The 20642-nt window shown below is 33.4% G+C and overlaps 1 protein-coding gene across 2 annotated transcripts in view; it reads left to right on the forward strand.

Moving 5' to 3' along the window:
* The window catches only part of LOC132728979 (uncharacterized), a 72155-nt gene that overhangs the window by 48853 nt on the left and 2660 nt on the right, over positions 1–20642 (forward strand). The window contains exons 1-4 of one of the 2 annotated variants that reach the window (XM_060714715.1): positions 1137–2028; positions 16135–16458; positions 16869–17264; positions 17625–17823. In XM_060714715.1, the coding sequence (XP_060570698.1) occupies positions 1860–2028; positions 16135–16458; positions 16869–17264; positions 17625–17823 (1088 nt within the window). In that variant the 5' untranslated portion in view covers positions 1137–1859. Of the gene's footprint in view, positions 1–1136; positions 2029–16134; positions 16459–16868; positions 17265–17624; positions 17824–20642 lie in introns of those variants that run through there. The other variant, XM_060714711.1, reaches the window with a different exon arrangement.

Genomic DNA, 20642 nt, shown 5'->3' on the forward strand with positions numbered 1-20642 from the left:
GAGATACCCTCCAATATTACTACTGATAGTTAAATTTATTGAAGTGGAGGTCTTGTGTCAGATCACTTAGTCTAAGGTTTCAAACCATAAACGTTTTCTCTGTCGTGAGCCGACTCGATAGAGTAATAGATATAAGCCCACGCCTTGTGGTATTGCAAATCTTCTATTTGTTTAAGGATATTTAAAAAAAATCAATCTTGTTTAAAACAAGAATAGATATTTCGCAATGTTAACCTAAGTTCACGCTTTTTTTTTGTATGATAAGCTTGGTCGCAGCATAAATATAATATTATGCTACTATTTTCTCATCATGGGTTAATAAGCCTTACATGATTGAAACAAAACTATGTCTATCTCTATATAATATATAAATGTTATATTGTATTTTATTAGATATGTATATCTATATATTCTTAAAGATAATTGTCGGTATTGCATTCATGAGGGGTATGATATGTCCTTGATTTTAGATTAATCTTTTGTTGTGTTCGTTATCAAATCAGATACTAAATAAATGTATTGCGTAACCGTACGCGAATGACGTATACATAACAAACATCGAATGTTCTCGATTTAAAGTTGTTTTCTTTAAATAGTGAATGACAAAAATCGTTATCTTTTGGGATTCCTGATCTTTGTGCGTGTTTATAATACATGGGTAACTATAAACCGCTCCCGTAGTTAAAAATACGGACTTTGTTTGTCCCACAAATAGACGATACATTCATGTTGCCAACATTTTCACCGTATATTTTCAATACAAGTTTACGTACATTACAGTTTATGAAATGTAAAATCACTTGGCGGAACTAAATTCAATTAATGCGTTGAAAACCCGATATTTTACTTCTGCCTTAAACGATTATACTTGATTTATAAATGTACTGAATTTAACGACATTCTTGTTTGTTACGTCACATTTTAGTAGCTTAAGAGCCGGTCGTTTCATTAACGCTTTGAATCAATATTATAACCCAACACAATATTTAAGGCGACATTGCTTTAACCTGATTGTACGAATTTAACCCGATCTCTGAATAAACATTGAATGTGTGTACATGTCCGGACAGATAAAAGTATATACACCTCCCGGTGACTATATCATGAATATCGCCTTATATGTCACCGGGACGCCATTAAAAGCGTAGTTAAATCGACGAAACAAGGAAGGTTATTAGACGAACAAAATGTGAATATTGCTTCTCGTTGAGAGGATGTACTTTATAGAGAAGGTTCAACCGATAAGCAGTTAGTTATATATGTACGTTAATTGATCAAATATCGGTTAATAAATGAAGATTTACAGTATAAAATAATACAAGAACGGGATTGGATTTCGTGAGATATTTCAAACACTGAAGTTTTTCATCTACGCGACGACTAAGTTATTTTAAGTACTACACCGGAAACGAGTGTAATGTACATATTTTTTATCACCGGTTTAAATTAAGTAGAATTGAAGTGAAGTCAGCAGTTTATTACTGTAAATTAGCACGAGGAAGTAAGTTACAATTATACAAAATGGATGTATGTGATTAGAGAAAAAAAAGGAAAGTTAAAGGTAGTGTTTTCTTCATAAAAGCGTTGGATAGCTAAAAATAGAAAACCTAATAGTGACAGGAGAGTTTTTTTATAACATTTGTGACAGTGAATAATTCATTAAAGAACATAAGACTGCGTCAACGAATCTATGAAGGATGCTTTCAGTAATTAGGACTATGTTAATCATGCCTTTATAGGGATCACTATTCAGGAAGAATTCCGAAGTAAGGGGACATAAGAACAAGTTCTGTTAAACACTTAGTTCAGTAAAAAGAAGGAGAAATCGATTCCACGGAAGAAAAAAAAACGAGTAAGGAATGAAGAAAGCCCACTTGAATAAATGGAGAAAAGAAAAACTGCTAAACAAAAATGGCCACCCACAAGGTTGTGCCGAAACCAGCACTTCCCAGGAGTCGTACCCACGCACGTTTGCGAACGGATACCACTATATCTTAAACCTCATTCCAATTTCACCAGCCCATGGAGGTACATGTATATAGTATAGTCAATATTGTTTTTTTCTTACTTTTAATATTTTCGTTTGCTTAAATGATCAGTTAGTTAAAGTCACTTGTTACGCACATATAACTAGTACGACCTTAATGCCCTTCGGCACAATTTTGGCGACAGAGAAATGAAATGCATGTATAATTTAGTTGAAACATGTTTATTTTAGCTTATCAAGTTATTAAAAAAAAAAGAGTCGGGTCGTGTAAAATTTGTTCAGGTAAGGTTCGTACCTACAAATTCTGAGCTGTCTTAACCACTGGACCACAATCCCGTCCTCACAAAACAGAAATTAATGCTATTTTTATATTATTACCCAATCTCGTGATCATATATACATAAGGAGATTTATTATTTTATTTCATGTCATTTATATATACAATGTAAAGTTCAGATTTTTTTTAAGACCATGTAATCCGAGGTGACCGACCCTCGGAACGGATATTCCGATCCGAACCGTAACAAATTTTATAGATATTATTATTGATGTTCGACTTAATCTTAAGTTGACATAAGAAATACCCCACCCAGTATCATAACTATGAATTTTATAGTTTGTTCATTTTACTTATTTATGTAAAATGACATTCACCTTTATGTTGGTTTTCGGTAGTCTAACATAATTGAGCCGCGTCACGACAAAACTAACATAATGGTTTTGCGACCAGCATGGACCCAGACCAGCCTGCGATCCGCGCAGTCTGATCAGGATCCATGCTGTTCGCTATCAGTTTCTCTACTTGTTATAGAGTTTGTAAGCGAACAGCATGGATCCTGATCAGACTGCGCAGATGCGCAGGCTGGTCTGGATCCATGCTGGTCGCAAACGCACTATGTTGGTTTTGTCATGACGCGGCTCATATGAAGACTTGCCGAAGAGACATTTATGCGGCAACCAAAATTAATTATGTTACATTGACACTTAATCTGCATTGGAAACAGATCTAATTAGAACCAAATAAATCTAATGGAACCATCATGTTTTTTTTCCATTTAAATATCATGATAGTAAGTATGTGATTATTTTGAAAACTAATCCAGCTACAGTACTGTTCAATTTGCCATTTGCTTTTGGTCGTAAATATACCACTCTTTACACTGAAATGTCATAATATATAGGAAACGATCGTATTTTTAAAACAACAACAACAACAACAAAAGAACAATATGACTGCCTGGTTATTCATCGTAGTTAAAAGTGACAATTATACATCAACATGGCAAGGGTCAACCTATATTGTATAAGGCTAAATGACAAAGTTGAAATAATTATTTCCATATGATACTTATCCATTATTTAGTGGATTTCGAGAAGTGGAAGTAATATTATAGTCATCCCACTAAAATCTCTTAGTTTTAGGTGTTTTAGACATGATTATTATTTCAATCTACACATGTTGGGGGTCATCAAAGAGGTGTGTGTGTGTGTGTGGGGGGGGGGGTGTTGAGGATGGGTCGTTGGAGTGTTGGCTTTATCCACATTGATTTACATAGCAAATTATTATTCATAGATTTGATAATGTATGTTCGTCTAGAATACGTCTATCTATTTATTGATAATTTTCAAAACAATTAGCAATTTTCGATGTCAAAACTACAAAAAAAAAAATTCAACCCCCCCCCCTTCTAAGCAAAGTCCAAGAATTACTTAGAACAAAACGATGGTAGATTTCGATGTATTGAATGTTTTCGGAGAAATACAAGATAAGTTGTGTTATCGAAAAAAGCCCATATACCTTACAAAGAACTCAGGTAGAAAAAAAAGTATATCCTGTATTGAGTATAATTGCATTCAATAAATTTTACACAAAGTTTGCAGGCTTTAAGGTTTTAATTTTTTTTAAAAAAAAAAAGAAGATAATTTCTGAGAAGAAAAATAGTCTTGGCTTACATATTGACGTTGCTAGCTGTAATATTCAAAAATATAAATTTCCGTGATTTCCAGTCAGTGAACACGTACATGCCATATTAATCGTAAAAAAATGTTTTATAACTTAATATACATATCAATGGCAGGGTTGTATGAAAAGATTGCTTGAACATTTCTATTACCTCCCTTTTTCTATTACCTCCCTTTTATGATTTGCGTAACAATGGATACTTTCATAGCTTTTTACACTGTCTATTTTATCAGAGGCTAGTTATAGTCATACGATTATGTAACGTGCAAAAGTCCGCGTCTAGGATGTGAAAAGAAACCGCATGTTAGGACGATGTATTATCTTAAAGGGAATAAATTGAAGATTTATAGCGAAATGCCACAAAACCTGCTTTGTCAATAATTATCAAAGTATATTTGATGCAATTTTTAGAACACAACTGGGAACGCGATAAATCTGATGTGGGTTGAGCACACCTAATGCGGATTTCCAACACTTTGTGTAAAAATAAACATAACTGCAGAAAATGGTCACCTTTGCGACTGTTTATATGAATAATAATTAACAGAATTAACACATTTGATATAAAGAACGCTCTCTTTTAGTATATTTGATATTGTGTACGGTCACCTTTAATAAAGAGACATAAGGCAGGTTACCTTTAATATAGCCTACGGTCACCAATAATAAAGAGAAATAAAGGAACATCGTTTACAGTCATGTTTAATAAAGATAAATAAAGAAATGTTACCTTCGATATAGTGTACGGTCACCTTTGATAAAGAGACATAAGGCAGGTTACATTTAATATAGCCTACGGTCAACAATAATAAAGAGAAATAAAGGAACATCGTGTACAGGATAAATAAAGAAATGTTACCTTCGATATAGTGTACGGTCACCTTTGATAAAGATAAAAAAGATGGTTTGTCATGAAGTCATGAAGTCACCATTAACATAGTGAACAGTCATCATGAATATAGAGAAATAAAGGAAGGTTACCTTTAATACCTATAATATAGTAATCGGTCACCTTTAATATAAAATACGGTCACCTATGATATAGTGAGCGGTCATCTTTATATAGTGTACGGTTACCTTAAGTTTTAATAAACAGAAATAAAGGGAGGTAACCTTTAATTATAGAGAATGATCAACCTTGATAAAAAAGAGTAAAAAATGATGGTTACCTTTAATATAGAGAACGGTCACCATTAATTTAAAGAAATAAAGGAAGGTTACCTATAATAAAGCAAATGGTCACCATTTACAAAGGGAATAGTCGTCTTTGATATAGAAAATCATCGGCTGTATTATAGAGGAAGGTCATCTTTTATGAGTATTAAGTGATCACCTTTAATAAAGAAAATTATGGTATTACCGTTACTTTAAATAGCGTTACCTTTAATATAGAGACTTGTCATCTTTAATGCAAATAATTTTTATTTGTATATAGAATGATTGTCTTTTTAATAAAGCGAAAATGACTTTTTATGGCCGTGCTAATTGTAACGAATTTTCAATTTATACCACCGTACATAAGTCACCACAACCTCTTAAAAAATCAGTACTATACATAAAAGAAAGGATCAAGATTTAACTCTCTGGTATATACAAATACTTCTACAAGAGCCATAATATGATAGTGGAAGGGTCCTGTACAAACAATATACTAGTGTTAATAGTTGCCTATAACCATTGTTTAGACTATCAGATATGTTTTTACAAGTGGTAAAACCGTCAATAAAGAAATCTGATTAGCATTGTAATTTCGAATTATCGACAACTTGAACAATAAAATACCATTCATGAAAAAAAATCTTAACATTATCGCTTTAGATATGCGACACTGCCAAACGAAATACACGTGAAGTAGAATTAAGAACAATAATTATGTTTGCTTGTATACAACGTAATTGTATGTTTATTTACTTCCCCCAGTATATTTTGTATTTTTTTTTGGTTTTTGCCTTCCTGGAAACGGAAGTGATTTAGCCTTTGGATGTTAAGTTTTGTATTTTCATATTTTAATCCCTTAAAATATAAATGTTTTGTTCCACATTTAAAGCAGAAAGAGTCTATTATCAAAATTTTTCAAGTAAAGGGGTAGCAATATAATGTTATAAAAGCTATTCTTTTACACCAAGAAAAGAAAGTTCACATGTCTTCAAGGTTTGCTTTAATAGAGTTTTTTTAAAAGTTAAATTCAAGGATGAAGTTAATTTGGCAGTTCCAGAGACCATTATATATGCATGCGTCTATTTAAGATATGTATACCGTGGTGTTTTTGATTCTGCAGTGACCTCATACTGTTGGGAAAAGGCGTAAAATGAAACAAACAAACATACAAACAAACAAAGGCCCATATTGATAAAAAATGAGGTTGGGGAGGGGGAGGGGGTCGGTGGGGAGATCCATGACTTCTATTCTTTTATACGAAATTTAAAGAGTTTAAAACTTTGAAATCTGCTGTCTGTTGTAGTTTACAAAAGTATTGTTTAAAGTTTAGAAAAGAATACTTTCAAGAAATATATTTGCATATTTTCCTTATGTACAGTACATAATGTTTTGATGTATTTGTTTGCGTAGAAATCAGAATTTTCTTTCTCTCGGTATATTCTCCCTATCATACATTATTTCTTGAAAACGCTTTTTATGCCCCCGCCATGTAATGGCCGGGGCATATAGTGTTACCCTGTTCCGTCATTCCGTCCTTCCGTCCTTCCGTCCTTCCGTCCTTCCATCCTTCCGTCCTTCCGTCATTCTGTCATTCCGTCATCATCAGTTTCCGTTCATTATCTTAAGAACGGTTGGGCACATTCAACTCAAATTTGACATATGGATATGTCATGAGAAAATACAGGTCAAGTTCGAATTTGGTCATGGTTCGATGATTTTTGGCAGAGTTATGCCCCTTTTACTTTGAAAATAATATGAAATTTCAGTTTCCGTTCATTATCTCAAGAACGGTTGGACACATTCAACTCAAACTTGACATATGGATATGTTATGAGAAAATACAGGTCAAGTTCGAATTTGGTCATGGTTCGATGATTTTTGGCAGAGTTATGCCCCTTTTACTTTGAAAATAATATGAAATTTTCAGTTTCCGTTCATTATCTCCCTCAAGGTACAACACATTCAACTCAAACGTGACATATTGATGCGTCAAAGGAATGCGCAGGTCAAGTTCAAATTTGGTTGTGGTTCGATGATTTTTGGCAGAGTTATGCCCCTTTTACTTTGAAAATAATATGAAATTTTCAGTTTCCGTTCATTATCTCCCTCAAGGTACAACACATTCAACTCAAACGTGACATATGGATGCGTCAATGGAATGCGCAGGTCAAGTTCAAATTTGGTCATGGTTCAATGATTTTTGGCAGAGTTATGCCCCTTTCACTTTGAAAGTAATATGAAATTTTCAGTTTCCGTTTATTATCTCCCCAATGGTACAACACATTCAACTCAAATTTGACATATGGATATGTTTTTGGAATGCCCAGGTCAAGTTCAAATTTGGTCATGGTTCAATGATTTTTGGCAGAGTTATGCCCCTTTCACTTTGAAAATAATATGAAATTTACAGTTTCTGTTCATTATCTACCTAACAGTGTTACATATTCAATTTTAATTTGACATATGGATATGTCAAAGGAAAGGGCAGGTCAAGTTGGAATTTGGTCATGGTTTGATGGATTTTTGGCAGAGTTATGTCCCTTTCACTTTGAAAATAATATAGATACATCTTAGGAATAAGCAGTTTAAGTTTGAATTTGGTCATGGTTCAATGATTTTAGACAAACTTATCTTTCCTGAATGTTGGAAAAATTTTGAACTTTCAGTTTCAGCACTCATTCTTTTAGCCATTATTTTGGCTACAAATATGCAATATGCTTTTTCTAAAGGTTAAGACTGAATAATTTCAGTGCCTTGAACGTTGTATGGAAATGGTTTGTGTTAACATTGAAAAGTTTTAAGGGCTTTGAACTTAAAATGAAAAAAAAAAATTAATGCACCATCTGAAATTTTGGCTGCATGCGGGGGCATCCGTGGCATGATGACACATTTCTAGTTTTTAAAAAAATTCTTTATAAAGGGCAAACGTGAAAATTATAACCTTAAAATTGAAATGAGCCGCGTCACGACAAAACCAACATAATGGGTTTGCGACCAGCATGTATCCAGACCAGCCTGCGCATCCGCGCAGTCTGATCAGGATCCATGCTGTTCGCTATCAATTTACACTACTTGTTATAGAGTTTGTAAGCGAACAGCATGGATCCTAGTTAGACTGCGCGGATGCGCAGGCTGGTCTAGATCCATGCTGGTCGCAAACCCATTATGTTGGTTTTGTCATTACACGGCTCAAATAATGGTTTTAGAACATGTAAGATGCTATCATCTCAAGAAAATTGCGCTTAATGTAAAATAATTTGTCATGAAAGTAGCAAAATATAAGTAGTATTTTGCCTTTCACACAAATTACTACATTTTAGTGATAGCAAAATATAGAATGTTCTGGTAATTTCCCAGTGAGGAATTTTCATGAACCTGTAAAAAGACGTCAAAAGATTAAAATTTTTTGAATAATGAAAATAAAAGTATTTCAGGCGGATAATGGGCCTGTAAAGGAATGATGTTCATTTCATTCGACAAGATTCTCCAGAAACGATCCCTCAAATTAACTGTTTGTCTTGAATAAGGTTCTCCCTGAAAGGTTTCCTGTACGATCCTAAAGATACCTTATAACGTTTTATTTCGGGCTTTGAAATGCCTAAAATTATCAAGAAGCCGCTAAACTAAACCTCTTATTTCTACATTCTTTTGGCTAGGTATATTCACCATGCTTGATTTAAAACTTTGCCTATCGTATGATTTTTTTTTATCTGTCACAGAAATCAATAAGAAGTGCCCTATATCATTTGACCGAGATATTTGATAACCTTTTTTGTAAACTTGAATGTAACCCCGTTTGTATTTTAGCTCATCTGAGAGGGCTAAGGTCATCTGTAAACAAGAATGGTTTATTTTAGAACTGAACATTTTAAAGACAAAATCTGATTGTAGAAGGCAAAGTGGTGGCCGACCCGGACTCAAACTGAGACTAAACTCAACCTAAGGTTGTCTCAGAATTAGCCGAGATTCTTACTCATCTGTTAAAAAAAATCTCAAGTTGGATTTCACTAATCCTTTCACAACATTTGAGATTTTTCTTGAAGTGAAACTTTATGTTTGTCTATAGACATAAGCTATTTTCAAACTTCAGTCTAATTGCACATTGCCACTATGACTTAAATATACAAAAAGATATAAATTGAAACCAATTGATGAAAAACCGAAGCCGCGCTGGAATGCGTTTTCCAACGTGACGTTAGTTTTTGAGAAAATACATATTTGCTCATCGGACCCTGTAAAGGCTCTGTATAGAGAAAATTTTACAACACTGCCGTCTTTTTTGTCTACATTAAGCTTTTAAAACGTTTTCTACAATAGTCTAATGCAATTTTATCGTCAAAATTACGCATTAACATTTATTCCAAACCTCATCTGTCATGGTATGTTATGTATATTTCTTAACTGAGTCGAGTGACACGGGAACAGCGTTAACTTCTATATTTCATGAAAATTCCTCCGCTACCATTCAATGTTATCCGATGACGTCATAACTATCTAAAAACGTGTCCAAAGCAGAATTAAAACTCGGATGTTAAAACAGATTTTTGCATTCCAGCGGCGTGGGCGTCACTGTTAAATACCCGTGTTGTGTAGGGGCACCTGTTTTGATGTTACCTTTGAAGGTGTACTAGTATTTAAAATTTGTTTAGTCATTTCGTTTTTACCTCAACTTTCCACGGCTCACCAACTACCCAACACTTCTTTTATCATTGGTGTGTCTTTTTAATATCAAACTGCAAGAAGTCTCTGAGAAGTCTAATGCAGCAGAGTACTGACCCGGAAGTTTTTATTTAAAGTAATAATTTTGTGTCATTTATTATATTCAATAATAATTTTCGTAATTTTCTCCCGAATGTCGTCGCCCTCCGTGTAATGATTTCAAATAATAACGAAATGTACATATAAATTGTCGCAAATGTGCTCAAGGCAAAAGATCGGGAATTATACCGGAAGTTTAATGGAAAATTCGACTTCAAGGTGAAGAGCATTGACCTAATAATGTGAGCGTTTAGGTACCAAATGTATGCCTAAATATATACTAAAATTAATTTATAAGTATTAATTATTATCCTATTATGTGTACACCATTACACACGGAATAAGCGCCTTTTTGCATGTTTTGACACGTTATAAGTACATGTATAGGCAAGATTATATCACTTTATTTGCTCACTTGAAAACGTTTTTATTAACGTTATCAATTTTTATATAATTATGTAATACATATTAAAAGATATATACAAAACTTAGTGGGCGAACTTTGTTAATACAATTTACGTATTTGGAATAAGTTCAAGGGTATTTTTCATTCACTGAGGACTGGTAGAAAAAAAAAATCCGAAATTGATTTCTCTATTTTCTTACACGTTTACGTGAACTTTCAATAGCAACTGATTACGTAATAACTTTGACACAATCTTCGTAGTATAAATCACAATATAATCATATATAATCATATATAATATGTTAGGAATATATACATATCAATGACCGGACATGTCAGTATTTAACGATGTAACAATTGGACAATCAGTTTCTATATATATCGCCGGTTATTCACATGAGAAGCACGATTAGGTCAGAGGTCGTCTTTAAATATTTAATAAAAATGCAAACTCCCTGAACTTTTTCTGTATCGTTTAAAGAAAAGATTACATTCACGCACGACAACGTAAATTACGATGGATCCTAGACCCATAACCAGCTGAATTGCATAAATGAACATTGCAACTGTTGGGACACCATAGTTAAGGGTATGGTGGCTGGTATGCGCCATGTCGTATTTTTGCTCCGCAGGGTTCCAGACGAGAACAAAGTGATCACTTTGTTCTGCGTGACGCCAGGCGAAAATACGAAAATACATTGTTTTATTACATGTTTTGCAGAAGATTACTGAATTATAACGGTTAATTATATTCTGATAATTTCACAGTAATGATTACCAAATATAATTTCACAGTAGCCGAACTATATTTGGCGTAAAAATAAAATATTTATCATTAATGAATGTTTTTTTTCAGCGGAAATGTAGTCAATCATAATAACAAATGTACGTGATAACTGTAGTTCGTAAATATTTACGAACGTTGTGCTGAAAAACATCTAAAATCTAAAAATAATCATGGAATTATATATTTTGCTTCAACATTGTGACGTCATTATTTGATGACGTCATGAAGATAAGAGCATGAAGTTACGCGGCAAAAATCAGTAAAATGGTGTAAAAATCGTTAAAAAATCATGAAATAAACAGAAAATTTGTTTGTTTTACATGTAAGATCAAATAATATTTCACTCGTGAACCCCAGCTATTATATTTTCACTCGTGGCTACGCCACTCGTGGAAAATATTGCATCTGGTGTTCACTCGGTGAAATATTTTTCGATCTTACACTGAAACAAACAAATATCCTCTATGTATTTTCGTGTTGTTGACAGGCGCCACGCTGAACGAAAATATGGCATGGCATAAAACAACCACCATAACAGAATCTGGCTTTATACTGGTGCAAAAGACTAATAGCTTTTGGCTATGTTTTGGGTTGAGACATTCATATTTTTTTTTTAATTTTAAGCGTAAGCCCCGCTTTAATATAACAGTCAAAATGATTCCTATCGGCTACAAAGCACGTGCATAAAGTGAATTTTTAATTCTATTTTCAATGTGCAATTTCAAATGTAAACAATGACATCCGACTTTATATTGTGACGTTTAAGGTTCGTTTTTTTTTGTCAGATGACTCAATGTCTGTAGCCGCGTTTGTTTAACACGCCCTTCTACCAGGAAGTAAACCCTTCAATAACGACTTCGTAACAGCAAACATTTATGGTAATCTACTTTTCGTATCGTTAAATCAATGGCGGGTTTCTGTCGGTGCAAATACGTTTCTTTTTGTATAGTTTGTGATGCGTATTATTGTATGTTGTCATGTTACGGCGTAATTTATGAATTGATGAACATCATTACTATCATTTGAGCCGCGTCACGACAAAACCAACATAATGGGTTTGCGACCAGCATGGATCCAGACCAGCCTGCGCACCCGCGCAGTCTGATCAGGATCCATGCTGTTCGCTTGCAAACCGTATAACAAGTAGAGAAACTGATAGCGAACAGCACGGATGCGCAGGCTGGTCTGGATCCATGCTGGTCGCAAACCCATTATGTTGGTTTTGTCGTGACATGGCTCATTTATTATTTGCACGCGACCACTCCTGTAAAGCTCACACCTTAAGTAGTTTTTTATAACTACAAGGTAGTCAGGTAATATGTTTTCGAAATAATCTGAATAATGCGGTACATGGTGAAAAAAAATGATGTTCTAATCTAAATCCTGTATTTATGTTTATGTTAAAATTACCATATTTGGTGTCAGAATTGCAAACTAAAGTTAAAGTTGTGTTGTAGTTGTGTTTTTTTTGTTTTGTTTTGTTGTTTTGGTGTTGTTGTTTTTTTCGAAAAAAAAAAAGAGAAGATAATTCGCCATTTATTGTCACATCAGCGTTGTTTGTTCCATGTGGCGGCCGGAAAAATCCTCCCCTTACATTCACTTTCTGTCAGAGATGTTTTATTTTTCTGTCCTTATGACCATACTTACTAAGTTACTATTATAAGACAATGTATACTGAAAATATTTAATTAAAATGTTAATTAACCCACTTCATAGAAGAGATTATTTGTCGTTTCTAGGCTTGTTTTTAGTTATAATATTTGATTTGGCGAATTTGGCAAATATGTCCGAAATGTTCGTGCATTTGTATCACATTTCAGATACATGTGTAAATAGCTTTATAAGTGTATCATACAGTATATGTAAGACATATTTATTCACAAGATTAATATATTTGTACATCATGAATCCATGTATATTTTAGAGCCCACAACTTACGTAGCATTTTTCTATTCTGATAAATATATACGACGTATAATAATAATAATAATAATGAAAACGATTGAAAACATTTATGGCTTGAAACGCAAAACAAGTAACTGTTTTTTTTATTATAATTATTTTGACAACACTAAACAAACTTTCATAGAGATAACTATAGGCCCTATCGATTTTAAGAATTAAAAGTTCAAATGTATATTTGTTTTTTTTATTCAATATAATTCATTGAATATATAATTGATATTCCATTTACGTATACATGTATATATACATTTGACTGATAACTTAAATAACCAAGAAAACTAGCATACCCCACGTGTTTTAATACTTTTATTTATTTATTTATTTATTTATTATTATTATTATTATTATTAATATATTTATTTATTATTATTTTTATTCAAATTTAGAACGTCTTATTGTCATTGTCGCCAAGGAAAAAAAACACACACATTTTTTTTTCGCACGGAACAAAGGAAATGAGTTTTAGCGAAGCCGGAAGTAAAAGCTGTATGTTATCGTACTATTAGATCTTGTGTATTGCGGAAGTTAATTAGATTACAGTTTATTGATCAACACTGATACATACATGACGGGTATCTGCCTGCCGTGGTAATTTTTAAAATGAGATTTATTTGTGAGCACTTGAGAATGTTTGTTTCTGAGTATAATTTCCTGTGCCGTTATATGATATTTAACGAACAAAAGGTAAAATGAAATATTTCCTTTGAAATATGTCCCTGTCATGAAATTTAACTCTATTGAAAATATCCGTCTTTTTCAAAAAGGGTTCTGCTTGATTGTTTTGTTGTAGTATTTTTTTGGTGTAGTTATACATTTTTTTTCCACTGTAATTATGTATGAGTTCCGGTGTTGTTGTTTTTTTTGCTTCTATAAAGATAGCAGGGGCCGTTTTAGGGTATCATTCCCGCGCAAAAATTCTTTACGATCATGCAGTCTTTCTTTGGAATTCAATTTACACCAAGTTTATATTTCCATTTGCAAACATATATCGTATTTTTCCCCCGAGGGAAGACTCCTACCTGTAAATACTTAGACACATTATGCCCAAGAAATGAATATATTTTCCTTCTCAAAAAGGGCAAACGTAAGTTTTATAACATTGAAATAAAGGTTTTCGATATTGTGAGATGCTTTTCACCTGAATAAAGTAGTACTTAATGTGAATTATAATTCAAAAAAGAAAGGAAATAGAGATTCCATATCTTAAAACTTTTTACCCAAAAGCAAATGGGAAGGCAAAAAGGTTTGGGTGGCCAAAATTTGTCTTTTCTTTTGGAAATAATAAATTTCTTCCAGCAGGTTTCTGATAATGACTAAACTTATATGAAGGGGACGATTTTCAAACACCTAAAAAGTGTGCGGGTTTCCAACATGAAATATTAAAATTTTTTAAAATGGCACCCCTTTTTTGATCAAGGATTAATTTTGGCTTTTTTCCGGTATAAGAGTTTCCTCTACCCAAATAGGTTTTTAGCATAACCATGGATCCTGATCAGACTGCGCGGATGCGCAGGCTGGTCTGGATCCATGCTGGTCGCAAACCCACTATGTTGGTTTTGTCGTGACGCGGCTCAATTATATTTTATCCAATCTTTTGTCCGTCTGTCTCTGCGTTTTTCCCCAGTTGTTTCCTGATATTTAAAACCATAATAAGGAAGTGCTTAAAGAATTATTCCAGTCTTATCTATAGCTAACATAAATATGACCTCAAATAAAAGCAGATACAAAATTAATTTAACTTTTTTTTCTCGATAAAGAATTTATCGATTTTAATAACGCTATTCCAACCAGGAAGTTCGGGCAAAAATGACGTGTTTTTTTTTTGCAGATTGCAAACAAATCGGATGACGGCATTTTGAAAAGCGGTGTCGTCTTACTGCTATATATGAAAATTCTTCCTGGTCCAATTTTAGTTTAATGATAACTATTTTATATACAGGGCTGGAACATTTTCATAATAATTGCGAATTATAATTAATATAGAAGTGTTTGATATTGGCATACCATGTGCAAAATTATACTGAAACAAAAACAATGTGAGTTAATAATTATGTTATATTTATCAAATTTTGTTTTGAAAAAAAAAAGAAGAAATATTTTGAAACTGAATTGAACGAAACGGATTTTTTTTAAAAATTGTTTTAATGTAAATTAAGATATTGTGCAGAAGTTACAATGTCATTTATGAAATGCGCGCACTTTACTGACATTTTTTTGTATTGTTTAAATATTTATATATTGTTCAGAAATTAATTACAATATCTATCATTTATGAAAACTAAAATGTTATATATTTGCAGGAATTTATGATGATGTATATATATTTAGCGTGCTGTACCGCTTTAAAATTTTACATATAATTACGACGAGACAACTTAAATTGCTAGCAATTATTACTGGTTGAAGTATCTCTTTTTTTTACATGAGAAAATGTTGTCTTGTGTTGCCCTATCAAGGATGCGGTCGAATTTTATATCGGTTGTTTTTATTACATACTATATATGTATGTATTCAGTAAGCTTCCTGTTTGGTTGGTTATACATGTATTAACTTACGAGATATACATGAGATGTACATGTATATATCAAACTGATACAAGTAACATGTTGACATAAATCTACTCTACATCTACATTACTATCAAAAGTTTATTTGGAGGTCTGCATCTATGGGTTTCTTTTTTATAATAATCTTGTTGCCCGGCAAATTTGAGTTTTTTTCTTAATTTGACAAAAAAAGTTGAACTAATTGTTCTTTGTATGTTTACAGTAATAATGATACGAATTTAATTAAATAAACTTGCAATACATCATACAGTGATTGGGAGTAATCGATGACTGTTAAATAACTTAAAATAAATTATTCCATGTCAACCCATTTGCTCTGAGCACGCTCATCATGTTTCCATAATTCATTACTGCTTCTTTTTCCCCAATAATCCACTATTAAAATACTATTTACAAAAGCCTTTTTTTTTCAAACTTGAACTCTGTTTAAATCTACACGTATAATATATTTTTTTGCTTAATAAACTATTTATATGTAAATTACTATTATTCTTAAAGTGGTATATTATATTTATTTTTAGAACCAGATTATTTCTATTTTTAGAATCAGGAACCGATCATACCTCAGACATGGATCTCAGCCAAGGGTCGCTGGACCTCTCACGAACAGGACCATATTACAAAACTCCCACCATTCCACCACCGCCACTCACCATGCGACCACCACAAAACCAATCCCCCATATCACCGGCATCGAACGGCCAAATCAATGGATGTTTAGACCTCAGTCGGAGCTCGAACTCTACACCGACTTCGTACTTGCATTACAGCGGTGGCACCTCTATAAATCTGAGTCCGGGTGGCACAACCGAACAGACGGCTTATTATCAATTGCCGAGAATAAAACTTGAACCTGGACTAGGAATAGGTAGGTGATATTTGTTCAATAACACACGATGCGTCTACATATCTGCAAGCAATTTAAAAATAATACAAAAGAATGTATATGAATATATTCATATAGCATACATTCGCAGAATTACTTAATAAATGCAACTTAACGAAATATAAGTACGTTCTGTTAAAAAGTGAGGTTGCAAGAGCTTATTCGTTTGTCGCTATAATGAAAACCCTACTTTTATCGTTTGATGCTTATTTAGACCAGTCAAAAATGCAAAATAAAGTTGCACAGGTTTGCGTCTTTTCAATTTAAAATATATTCTATTCCCTTTCAGACTACTGGATCACAACTTGTCAATAGTTTCATTGTTTATTTTCTCCCCATATTGTTATTTATTATTGTTAGGCTTAACTATAATTATTATTTCCTTTTTTCAGATCCAACCATAACTTACAAACCGGAAATGGATTTTAATCACAATGAACACATGACGTCATCAACGACGTCAATACCAGTGCCTTCTCAACCAGCTTATGGTTTGACTTACGAACAAAATATTAATGATAGAATTAAGACCGAGGAACAAATGGACATTGGTTGTGAGGAAGTATCACGTGATACGTCACGTGACATGTCTGAACCCCGTGTAACTGTTGAAACAATAAATTCAAATTGTATCCCGTTAACTGTGACGTCGCCTGATGACGAAAATGACAGTGGTACGGAAAGTATAGATTCAAAGGATTCTGACGCTTGCAGCAATCTGAATATAAATGAAAACGGAACCAGTCAAAAATCAGATAGAAAACGCCCGGGCAGGAAAAAGGGTCAAGGTATGTCCTTCTATAAATTTATTTATTTATTTATTTATTTATTTATTTATTTATGATACTTGACGAAAGTTATGAGTTATTAACATCATCAGATTATGAAAGTGGTTCTATTACTTTTGCAGATACTTGAAGCTGTTAAAGATTATGTTGAACATTTTGACAAGTTAGAAAATTGTTCTTGTAGATCTAATCTATTTCTAGACAGTAAATCTTGAATCATTATTTTATTTTTAAAATTTAAATAGTAGTGGAAATGTGTCAGCAAGTCCTGACATTCATGAAGTAGTAGTTAAACGACATTAACAACTGGTGATGGTCATTGACGTGAATTACGTGCATTTTTAATAATCTCCTTTTCAGTATCAAAAGTTTATCACTTGTGGGAGTTCATACGTGATGTACTGAATGACCCCAGATATTGCGGGAAGGTAATTAAATGGGAGAACGAGGAGGAGGGAATTTTCCGGGTTGTCCAGTCGGAAACCGCAGCGTCCATGTGGGGCCAGAAGAAGAACAACCGAACAAAAATGACATATGAAAAAATGAGCAGATCTATCAGGTAAATAAAATAGAATAAATCTGTATTAACTTCCGGTTACTAATATACTTATAAAAACGACAACAACAAAACAACAACAAAAACATTTGAATTGTTTATGTTTAAAGGCTCAAGTTGTTTTCTATGGTATTTTGGGTTTACTTCCTATATACATGATTTTGATATATAAGGTTATTCTCCAATATGGCTTTTGTGGTTATTATTTTATAGTATTTGTGGTTATTTGCTTATATTTAAAGCGGAAATAATGATTTATTTTTAGCGTTTCTTAGTTACAATGACGTTTAGTGCATACGTTTTGTAACGACGTTATAATTTGTGTTTGAAGCTGAAGATTGAATGAGAATTTAGTTTTCTCAAATTGCTTTCATAAAGTACATACATTAATTGAGCCGTGTCACGACAAAACCAACATAATGGGTTTGCGACCAGCATCCGCGCAGTCTGATCAGGATACATGCTGTTCGCTGTCAGTTTCTCTACTTGTTATAGGGTTTGTAAGCGAACAGCATGGACCCTGATCATACTGCGCGGAAGCGCAGGCTGGTCTGGATCCATGCTGGTCGCAAAGCCATTATGTTGGTTTTGTCATGACGCGACTCTTTTATGTGTTCATGTTTGAAAGAAGAAGTAAGTTTTATCAGTTTAAAAATTCCATAAGAGTAAATATATTTACCGATCTCTAAATACTAACAAGATAAAAAGTAGACTTTATTGCGTTAGTCACTCAGTAGAACTATGAAGGCCTTCAGCTTTAACAAAGTTTTATATATTTATTTGAAAGCCGAGAGTTAAACGCCAGTCAATTATGTTAAAGTAATGTGTTATTTGAATATACTTATCTCTATGTTACATTTGTTATGCCGCCTTTAAATTGATATGCCACCTTTAAAAAAGTAAATAAAGTTAAAAATAATATACGCACGGAAATCACAAAAGCATTCAAAGTTTTTAGTCTATATACATGCATGTACACCATTTAACCCCCCCCCCCCTCAACGGGTTATCTCCATGTTTGGAAAACATTTATATATCTCAGTTATATATACTTCCTTTTAGACGCATATTGTAATGGGTTAAGATACAATACACCTTTTGTGCATATTTGGCAAACACAAGTAGTTTGTTTGTGCAATAGTTAAGTATATAAAGAATATTGACTAAATGTATATACTCAACTTAAATATACATAAGAGCCGCGTCACGACAAATCCAACATAATGGGTTTGCGACCAGCATGGATCCAGACCAGCCTGTCTGATCAGGATCCATGCTGTTCGATATCAGTTTCTTTACTTGTTATAGGGTTTGTAAGCGAACAGCATGGGTCCTGATCAGACTGCGCGGATGCGCAGGCTGGTCTGGATCCATGCTGGTCGCAAACCCATAATGTTGGTTTTGTCGTGACGTGGCTCATAACTTAATTAATCAGTTACTTGTAAATGCGCGGGTTAGTTACATTCAAAAAGACTCCATGTTTAAACAGTGTGTTATGATAGCTTAGTCTGAGCTTGTAAATTTATGTTTTAAAGATACAGTTAATTAATCCTTTTCTAGGCCATAATTTTGACTGCGTATTTAACGTTAAGGCGTACAGAATTAGCATATTCAGGTTTTAAGTCTAATTTTCGTTTAAAATGCAAGCCATATGTCGCCAATATGAAGAATGAGATAGACCGAAAGAGAAATCTTAGATTTGTGGATATATTTCAATGTGTATATATCGCTTTATAAAACTTCCTTAAATTATATAACAGCGCGAAGATACTTGTCCTATAAGAAAGGAAAAATATCTATATTGAAATCATCGACCCAGCTTAACATACGCTTGTAATTCAATACTATATAGCGGCATGATAGAGTTCTCTTTAAAAGTGTAGTAATCAACGTTATCCGGATGTTTATCATTGTTAAATCTCTTGACCTCGTTCTGTTACAAAGTTAAGGCGAACGATCACGCTAAGACTAAATATTATTGTACAAAGTAGTGTGTTTTTTTCGTTTTGAGTTACGTTTTAATTTTTTGTGTGTGCGTTTTTGTTTTTGTTCATTTTACAAAATTTTAATGTTTGTCAAGAAAGTTAAATTATAAAAGTAAATCGTAATGCATGTCTCCGATCTCATTCATATGGTGGCTGATTTGGTACGCTTTTGTGCGTCTAGTTGGCGCTAGCGACAACACGACAAAGCGCCAAACGGCGCGTTGTCGCATTGTCGTCTAGTCGTCCTGTCTCTAGCGAAGCACGCCAAACGGCGCGTTGTCGTGCGGCGCGTTGTCGCCCTGTCGCTTGACTTATAAGCCAATCCTTCGATTTGAACCGAGCGACAATGTGACATCGCGACAACACGCCGCACGACAACGCGCCTTTTGGCGTGCATCGTTAGCGACAGGACGACGAGACAAAAGTCCGACAACGCGCTGTTTGGCGCTTTGTCGTGTTGTCGATTGCGCCAACTAGACGCACAAAAGCCTACCAAAAAGCGTACCAAATCAGCCACCATACATTCATGTTCTTGTTTAAGAGTTGTCTTTGTACCGTCTTATTTTGTTACGTACATGTAATTTGTTAATGGAAACAAAAAAATAACGCAACATTTAATTGTACTTGTGTTAAAGTTTATGTAGCGCGAAATGAACATCACGCCCGTAATATGTAAATTCCATCACATAAATATAAAGTTATTATTTAATGTCACGTCGCTCCATTAATGTAACTGTTAGATGTACACTGTACTAAATGTGTAGAAATATGTCTACATATATAAATACACAATAAAAATGACAGATGTAAATACAGTAAACTTCACTTATAGCGGAC

Source organism: Ruditapes philippinarum, unplaced genomic scaffold (assembly GCF_026571515.1).
Source record: "Ruditapes philippinarum isolate M1 unplaced genomic scaffold, ASM2657151v2 ctg1971_1_1_1_1, whole genome shotgun sequence".
In the NCBI taxonomy this organism is placed as follows: domain Eukaryota; kingdom Metazoa; phylum Mollusca; class Bivalvia; order Venerida; family Veneridae; genus Ruditapes; species Ruditapes philippinarum.